This window comes from Tupaia chinensis, unplaced genomic scaffold, assembly GCF_000334495.1.
Source record: "Tupaia chinensis unplaced genomic scaffold, TupChi_1.0 Scaffold000541_1, whole genome shotgun sequence".
Taxonomy (NCBI): Eukaryota; Metazoa; Chordata; class Mammalia; order Scandentia; family Tupaiidae; genus Tupaia; species Tupaia belangeri.
Window position 1 is genome coordinate 363,819 of NW_006160054.1, and position 9,727 is coordinate 373,545.

The window sequence follows — 9,727 nt, forward strand, 5'->3', positions numbered from 1 at the left end:
ATTTAAGCCACCAGGTCCGCGACACAAACCACAGTCGACTACGTGGGAGTCCAGCAACATAGCCATTACACTAACTGTTGGTCCCTAGTATTACCTCTTTAATGATCTCTGTAGTCTTCTGTAATCACACTGAATTAGATTCTCTTTTATTCTTTATTACAGTATCTTGCTTCCATCAGTAGATTTATTGTTCTTTATGATGACCTTGTTTCATATTTGCTGATTCCCTGTTGAAAGGTTTTTTTTTTTTTTTTCAATTTATTTTTAGAGATTTTGCCTTAGGGTGTATGCATTCACCAGAAAGAGAGACAGACAGACAATGAAAAGTGAGAAATTGGCCTCCAGGTGAGATGACCACACTGCAGTCCCTTCTCCTCCCAGGATCTTGAGCACGCATGCCTGGCATGAGTCTTAAGTCGCTGAGGCCGGGGCTTGAACTGGAGTCAACCATGTGAGAGTCCAGCAATAGAACCACTATGCCATTTGCTGAGCCCCCCCCCTTTGAGACTCAAGTTCCATGAAGGGAGGAACCATGTCTAACTTGATGACCATATATATATATGTGTGTGTGTGTGTATGTATATATACATATACATATATATATGTACATATATATACATATGTATATACACACCTATATACATATATACATATATATACACATACACACACACTTGTATATTTAAATTAATTAATTAACTTATTATTAGGTTTTTGCCATAGGACATGTGCACTGGCCAGAGAGAAACAGAGAGGGAAAGTGAAAAACCACTCCCCAGGGGGATGGCCATGTCATAATACCTTCTTCATTGTCCTCTCAAGATTTTGAGCATGCTTGGATATGCACCCAAGCATATTTTCCAAGCCACCAGGTCTGGGACTCTAACCTTGAACCACAGTGTTAACCGTGTGGGATCCAGTGTCTTAACCGCCATGCCACAGTCTGGCCCAGTTCATATTATTTTTGGGGGGCACTTTAAAATACAAAATAGCCCTAGAACAGAATCTGGCACATGAAAGATGCTGAGATATTAAATGGATAGATAGATAAATGATAGTTGTTTTAGTGTCAGAGCCTATTTTTCAGAATTAATGAAAACAGTGAGACTAATTAAAGCTTTCATTATTGTTGAAGTAGAAAAGACCTTTACATAGAGTGCCTTAGCTAAGATTATCTGGCAGCCTGATGTGTAGCAGCAAAAATAAAATAGGTCTTCACCAGAAGTAGAAGAGAAAGGCTATGGGCTAGTTTTTATACAGATAGTAATGTAAGGTAGAAGTTAGGAGTGAACAAAAACTAGTTTCCTACTATTGTGATGTTTCTTTTGTTTTCCTGCCTCCTGTCTTACTTTTTTTATCTCAAGATTAGGGGGTTTATCTACACTTTCATTTACAAATAATCTGGACTAGTGATATTAACTCAGAGGCTCTTGAAACATAATAAAGTATAAGAGAAGTGGGAGATGACCCAGTTCAGATAATCATTTGACTGTAAACTGTCCCCTCATATGGGAGAAGAGGGTAACTAGTCTTTGAATTAGGAAATACGGTAAGAATTTACCAGTGACTTGAACTGAAGTAAAGTAGCAGTCATATATACCAGTTACTTTTGATCTAAATTATCACGGTCTAATCTGCGTGCTATTAATTGCCAAAAATATTTTCTTGACTGCAGCTGAAATATTTAATGAGAACTTTGGACCAGATTTTCGAGAGGAAGAGACTTTCTTTTCTGTGTTTGCCATCTTTTTTCCTGCTGCAACTGGTATTCTGGCCGGAGCAAATATCTCAGGTGATCTTGCAGTAAGTATTATAATGTACTAAGTATACATTAATAGTAGTATGCATATGTTTACTTTTAAAGATAGACTTAAAAAATCTTCTTGTCTTCTAGGATCCTCAGTCAGCCATACCCAAAGGAACACTCTTAGCCATTTTAATTACTACGCTGGTTTACGTAGGAATTGCAGTATCTGTAGGTAAATAGCCTTACATTTCTTTATATGTTGCAGAAATTTCATGATGTATACTATAAAAATTTATTTTAATATCATTTTTGAAATTTTAAATTCAGAAATATTTCAATAGAAGACATGGGATTACTTTTCATAATTTAATTTAAAAATAGTTTTAAGAAAACTGAGTTTTTTAATGTATGTTATCTAATTTCCTAATTTAATTTAAAAATGGTTTTAAGAAAACTATGAGTTTTTTAATGTATGTTATCTCAACCACCAACTGCTTTATTGTATCTCCTTCAGCATTTTTATCAATTCAAAAATTATATAAATAATATTTACAAATGCTTGAATTTCACTGATGTATTTATAGAAAACACAATTCATATGTAGAAATAAATGAATTTTACTCTCTGATCCTTAAAAATTTTGAGTAGCTTCGTTATGGTGGTTAAGCAATGCCTACCTTTTTTTTTTTAACTATAGCTAGTATATTACTAAGTTAAATGAAAAATCTTACTAAAGCTTTATTGAATTGAATGAAATGGGTTTAAAACCATTTTAGTACATTCATGGAATTACAGCATTTTAGAACTCGAAAGGACCTAAGTGTTGTATTAGTCTCCAAATTCCTGTGATATAGATAAGTGATTTTACAATAAAGTAAAAAAATTCACTACTGAAAATAACTAGCCACTAGCTCTAAAGATTTACTTTCAGGGCAAGGGTTTTTGTTTGTTTGTTTTTCATTAAGTCTTTAAAAACTTAATTATGGTGTATGTAGATTCTTTAAAATTACTTAACTAGTTTAGTCCAGAAAACTCTGGGGATAAAGTTAATCACTTACTTTACATACAGTTTGCATACAGTGATTATAGATAAATTATCTTGAGTTCATTACACTTTCATGAAACTGTATACTTTAGCCAGAAAATATGTTTGGGTTTTTGCCATAGGGCACAAGTCAGAGAGAGACAGCCAAAAGGGAAGTGAAAAACCACCCCCCGGGGGATGGCCACACCACAATCCCTTCTTCATTTCTCCCGGGATCTTGGGCATGTTTATGCCCTGCGTGAGTTCAAGCCCTGGGTCTGGGACTCCAAACTGCAGTCAGCCATGTGGGAGTCCCAACACCTTTAATCACCACACCACCTGCTGGTCTCAATATGTTTTTGTAATATGTAAGCATTCTTTTAAGTGTCTGAACTCTAAGGTTATATTTAAAGCATAATACAAAAGTAAGTCTTAATTTAGTACCAGTATAAATCACAAACTCTAAATTTATAGTCTATGCAATATGAAGCTTTCATTGTATTTCAGTATGAAATATTTACTATATAGTCACTAATTTGTTGCTAGGTAACAATTATAGTTACAAACTGTTGGGTTATTGGAAAAGTTATCATGTATTTTTTCTATGCAAAAATGCATCATGACTTTTCTGACAACCTAATATATGTCTAAAGTAATTTTGAAATTTCACTAAATAAGAGTTAGAAATACTCACAGTATTATCCTGGTGGGCTAAATTCGCATTTTCAAAAGGATCTGAATTTCATTTATCCTTATAGTTCATAAATTCATTCTGAAAATCACTTTGGAAAAAAAATACTGATGAAATGTGTGTATACGAGTTCTAAGCATATTATATGCTTAGCAAAATACAGTGGTGTTCCTTAGAAACTACCTAAAGAATATTTATCTATGTAAAGGATACTATAATGAATTATGTTTTGAATTTAAAATAATTTGTGACAGCAGATAACACCTGCTTTTATCTGATTGTTTGAAGCTCCCGGCCCTCAGCCATTGTCCTGTCAGTACTAACTCTCGGAGCGATAGGAACAGCCCTTTCCCCTGATGTTCGTAGCCAGGCCAGTAAAGATTGTTTCTGCACCAGTGGTTATATAACTAGTTCAAAGCAATGGAACCTTTTTCCCCCAAAATTGTAGTGACAGAACATCATAATAAGAAGCATATATGTAATATAGCTGTTCTAGGGCTCGTGAGAGCGACAAGGCTCCGTTTTTCATCCCTAATGGGAAACGTGATTTGCAGATACTTTGGAAGGTAGATGAAGAAACTGAAGAATAAAGAACTGTGGGGTCAGACTGTAGCCTGGTGGTTACGTGAGATTGATTCCATATGGCAGACTGTGTGGTTTGCACGTCAGACCTAGTGACTTGAAAAACATGCTGAGAATTCTGGTGAGCAGGTGCCCAGAAATGGAGACGAAAGCATTGTGGTGTGACTGTTCCCTGGAGGAGAGGGGTGGTTCTCTCTCTCTGTCCCTTTCTCTCCAGTGAGCATACGTGCCTTCTGGCAAATTAAAAAAAAAAAGAATAAAGAATAGTATGTAATCTGTTTAGTCATTAAAATATTCTTCCTCTCAAGCAGTTTGCTGTAGTACCTACCTCATATATGATGAAGTAACAGTTGAGCACTTCAGAAAGTGAACAGATATGAAGTGTAAGAAATAGTTAATACTGGGGCCAGCAGGTGGAATGGTGGTTAAGGGTGCTGGACTCCCACATGGCTGACTGCAGTGAGAGTCCCAGCCCTGGCAGCTTGCTTTCTCTCTCTCTCTCTCTCTCTCTCTCTCTTCCTCTCTGGTCAAATTAAAATAAATAAATGAATAGATACATAAAGTTAAATTTAAAAAAATATTTAAAAAATGGTTATTACTACTTGTTGTACATTATATGTTATTCCAAATAATGAAATGCTGTTTTTGAATAAGTCATCTTTTAAAATGTTGTATTATTGAAGTTTCAATTTTAGCAAAAGCAGAGAGAGAGCTTTTTTTTTTTCTTTTTTTTGGAGAGGTTTTTGCTATAGGGTGCGTGTGCTCACCATAAGACAGAGACAGAGAGACAGAAAGTGAGAAATCACCCCCAGGGGGGATGGCCACACCTCAGTCTTTTCTCCTCAACTCTCTTCTCAGGATCTTGCGCACGCACGCATGCACACCTGCCCGGCGTGAGTTTAAGCCACCGGTCCGGGACTTGAACCGCAGTCGACTACATGGGAGTCCAGCGACATAGCCATTACGCTAACTGCTGGTCCCACAGAGACAATACTTTGTCCTCCATTGTCCTCTTGGGATTTTGAGCATGCACACACACGAGCCTGGTGTGATTTTTAAGCCACCAGGTACAGGACTTGAACCATGGTTTGCCATATTTGAGTCCTGCACCTTACTCACTGTGCCACCTGCTGGCCCCAATCTTTTTGTTTTGTTTCTTTCCCTTTTTTTTTTTTTAGTTTTGCTAAAGAGTATGTGTACTTACTGGAGAGGCAGGGGGCTGGGGAGAGAGAGAGAATAGCACTCCCCAGAGGGGATGACCATGCTCCTTGTTTTTTAAATGACTGGATCTGGGACTTGAACCAGACATTTGACCACTAGGATTCGATCACCTTAGCCACCATGCCACCAGCTGGCCTACTACTTGGTTAATCTGTTTCATCTATGCTCAGACACTACTCTGTGGATTACTTTTAAGCAAATCTCAGCTATTATTTATTTTCTTAATTGTATTTGAGATAAAGGCTTAAACAGAATTTTAATTAATTAATATTCACATTTCCTCAAAGAAAATTTATATTACCTATATTCTGATCTTTAGCCACATTTCAAGTATAAAATATTTAGAATATAAGAAAACATTTCTGCCACTTGGAACTCTGAGTATAGTGTGCTTATATTTGCTTAATGGCATCTTATTCAGATATTCCAGGAAATAGTTTTGCTGATATGCCATTTTGATACCTATATTTAAAAGGTTTTTAAGTATATACATGTAACACTACTTCTTAGAAAAGGTTCAGTGTCAGTACTTAAATATTAGAGACTCAAGTGCTTTCCAAATCCTCTTCAAGGTAAAGCTGGCTTACTGCAAATGTAGCATATGCTATTAGAGTAAGTGTGTATGTAGTCAGTACTTTGAGTTCTTTATTAGTGCACATAATTCTGAAATAAATAGAGATGATAGCTAGGTTATTCTCTTTGCCATCCGTGTCCAGGTTCTTGTGTTGTTCGAGATGCCACCGGGAACGTGAATGACACTATCGTAACAGAGCTGACAAATTGTACTTCTGCAGCCTGCAAGTTAAACTTTGACTTTTCATTTTGTGAAAGCAATCCTTGTCCATACGGCCTAATGAACAACTTCCAGGTGAGTACCGAATTCATCTTTTACAGATGCCCTGTATTTATATACAGCCAAACGGCTCTCAAATTTGACTTTTTAGAATACAACCGTAACTTAAAAAGGAGGACTGTTGTTATACTGCAAAAAAACCTGTAGATAACTAATTGTTCAAAACAGAAAAGCACAACGGACAAAATTGCAAGCCATTCAAGAGTAGAGGACTCACTTCAGTGGTAGAGAATAAAATACATAGTGTGTAATATACATAATATAAAATAGAGTATTACATGTAGTATGTAAGTTTACTGCTTCACAAAGCAAGGAAGCATCAGAAATGTCTAGCACATGGTCATTTGTGGATTCTCTATTTTGTTCCACTGATTGTTATTTTTATCACTCCACCAATATTAAACATTCTTAATTACTGTAGTTATGTAATGAGTCTTTTTTTTTTAAAAAAAGATTTTTGCCTTAAGGCACATGCACACAATGAAGAGACAGAGAGACAGAGACAGTGAGAAGGAAAGTGAGAAATCAACCCTTTTCAAAAAAGATACTAAAAGTAAAATGAAATTTTATGCTATTAAACTTTCTAGGTTTTTAAGAACTTAGGAAAGATTATATAATGAAGATTGGAAGATGGTCATGCCACAGTCCCTTCTCCTCCATTCTCCTCTAAGGATCTTGGGCACACACATGCACATGATCAGCATGATTTTGAAGCCACTAGATCCAGAAGACAAACCATGATCAGTGATGTGGGAGTCCAGCAATGTAACCACTATGCCATCTGCTGGCTCCTATAATGAGTCTATAAGCAAATAAGTTAATTCCTTCTACTTTATCCTTTTTATTTTTTTTTTTAAGAGAGATTTTTGCTATAAGGCCTATGCATCCCCAACTGAGAGACAGAGACAGAAAGCAAAAAATCACCCATTAGGACTGGCTGTGCCACAGTCCTTTCTCCTCTATTCTCTTGGGATTTTGGACATGTACCCACATGCACCCAGTGTAAGTTTAAAGCCACTGGATCCAGGACTCAATCCATGGTCTGCCACGTGGGAATCTAGCAATGTAACCACTACTGCTATCTGCTGGCCCCCTACTTTATCCTTTTTTTAAAGAATGCTTTAGCTATTATTGTAGTTCCTTTGCCTTTCCTTATAAAATCTTAGAATAACCTTATGTTTATATACAAAAAAGTCTTGCTAAACTTTTAATAGGAAATACATTAAACTTATCAATTTGGAGAGAGTTGACATTTTTATTATATTGAATGTTCTAATCTATAAACATAGTAGCGCTATTCATTTATTTTTATCTTTGATTTGTTCCATCAGTTTTGTGCAGATTTCAGTATAAAGGTCTTATTTTGTTAGGTGTGTACCTTAAGTATTTTTATTTCGATCAATTTAAATACATATTAATTATAATTAGTAATGTTTCCATTTTTGAAGTCTCATCCTAGGCCATATGAAGTTGTGCTGTACCAAATACCATTTAACACCAGAATTTAATTCTGATGGATGCTCGAAAATAAATGAACTTTTAAAATATATGGGTCCTATAAAGATTAGTATCATTTATCAAGTAATTTGGAGACTATCAGTTCTTCTCTGTATTATCTCTATTAAGATACTAAAAGTGAGGAGCCAGCAGGTGGCATGGTAGTTAAAGGCTCTTGGCTCCCACATGGCCTACCTCAGTTTGAGTCTAGGACCTGGAGGCTTGCTTTCTCATTTTCTCTTTCTCACTCTCTCTCTCTGCTGAGTGTTCATGCTCTATAGAAAAAAATTTTAAAAAAATAATAAGATTTAAGAAATCTTTCAAAAAAAGTTACTAAAAGTGAAATTAAATTTTATACTGTTAAACTTTCTAGATTTTTAAGAACTTAGGAAAGATTATATAATGAAAAAGAATTATTTGAATTACTTTGGAGGATAATTTTGAGAGTTTTTTAAGGACAGTATAAAAGAGAAAACAGACTATATTCCAGATAGTAAATCAAAATACCTTATGGTAGACCAGCTGATGGTATAATGGTTATATCTCTGGACTCCTACATAGGCAGCCATGGTTCAAGTCCTAGACCCAGAGGCTTAAATGTCATGCCAGGCGTGTGTGTGTGTGTGTGTGTGTGTGTGTGCCCAAAATCCTGAGAGGAGACTAGAGGAGAAGGGATTGCAGTGTAGCCATCCTGCTTAGGGGGTGATTTCTTACTTTCTGTATCTCTGTCTCTCTCTGGTGAGTGCACCCACCCTATAGCAAAAATCTCTTAAAAAAAATAAAAAGAAACCTTGTGGTAAATATATAGAACGAATATGTGGTTCTGCTGATTACAAGTGAAAAACTAAAATTTTGCTTCATGATATTTTCCAGTATTGTATGAACATAATCAGAATAATGAAGAACTGAACCTATTCAGAATCAGTATGATTTTATGTCAGTTACCTAATTTTATAGTTGAAATGTTTTAACTAAAGTTTCAATGGCATAACTTTTTATTCTCTATTGTATAGCTTCAAGCAATTGACTGTACTTTTAGTGCTTATAAATATTGAACCCAATTATGTAATAGAAGTTTGTGTTTTATAGTCACAAGACTAGGTCGAATTGTAGGAATGAAAGAAAGTATTCATGTCCTGCTAATGATTCAGGCCAGTTCTGACATTGATACTGTGTATGAAAGGAGCAAATGTTGGTCTCTGCCCAGTGACTGAAAATGCCAGTTAGAGTTCCCTGTTGTTGCCTTAAAATACAAAAGGTTGTTTTCATTATCAAGTCTAATATGGACTCATTCAAGCAAAGAGGAGTTTGGTATAAGTGAAATGCTTTAAAATGTTTTGTAAAATAGTACAGAATGGGAGAACATTTTGTAAAAATATAAATCACTTGTAATTCAGAGAATCAAAAATGTTAGATAACAGGAGAGCTTAAGTTGGAATTTCTATCATAAAATGCTTCATACTGTATTGCTGCAGTGTAGCGTCCTCTCAAACCTTTGCCTTATCATTGCCTAATAAAACGTGAGCTTTCTTGTCAGTCAGAACCAGAACCTTTAGTACCTGTGCTGCCACCTTCTCCCCAGGCTGGACTCCAGCCATCGTGTGTGTCTCTGGACAGCACACACACACTACTCTCTTTTCCACTGCACTTGCTTTCTGTTTTCACACATTCAAATCATCATGCATTCAAGGAGACCCAGTTGCTTGAAGATTTTCTTGAACTTCAAATTATCTTTACGCACACACTTCACACTAAATCTCACTATATTGTTTACTTGCTAACTTTACCTATCGTTAGACTATGTCTTGTTTTCCCTATTAGGGACAAGAACATCTTTTCTTTTTATTTATTTTTTTTAATCTTTATTTGCACTGTAAATTATTTACAACACTGGTAATAACATTATTTACATTCAATATAATTATCCTTACTATTTGTGTTTTACTGTTCCATGTCAAGAAATGCAGAGGTTATTAGTTAAGTATTTAACTAGAAAACAGGAAATTTAGCAAGTTCTAAAGTATAGTATTTCTAGAATACTAGAAAGCATAGAGCATTATTTACCTCAGTTCAGAGCTGACAGAGAAGGGAAAATGTAATTATTTCCTCAGC

At 35.4% G+C, this 9,727-nt stretch overlaps 1 protein-coding gene across 1 annotated transcript in view; it reads left to right on the forward strand.

The window, feature by feature from the left end:
* SLC12A2 (solute carrier family 12 member 2) overlaps positions 1-9,727 on the forward strand; it is a gene marked incomplete at its 5' end in the record, with an annotated part of 120,987 nt that overhangs the window by 67,508 nt on the left and 43,752 nt on the right. The window contains 3 exon segments of the mRNA XM_006157414.2: positions 1,676-1,803; positions 1,895-1,979; positions 5,982-6,133. Coding sequence (XP_006157476.2) covers positions 1,676-1,803; positions 1,895-1,979; positions 5,982-6,133 — 365 coding nt within the window.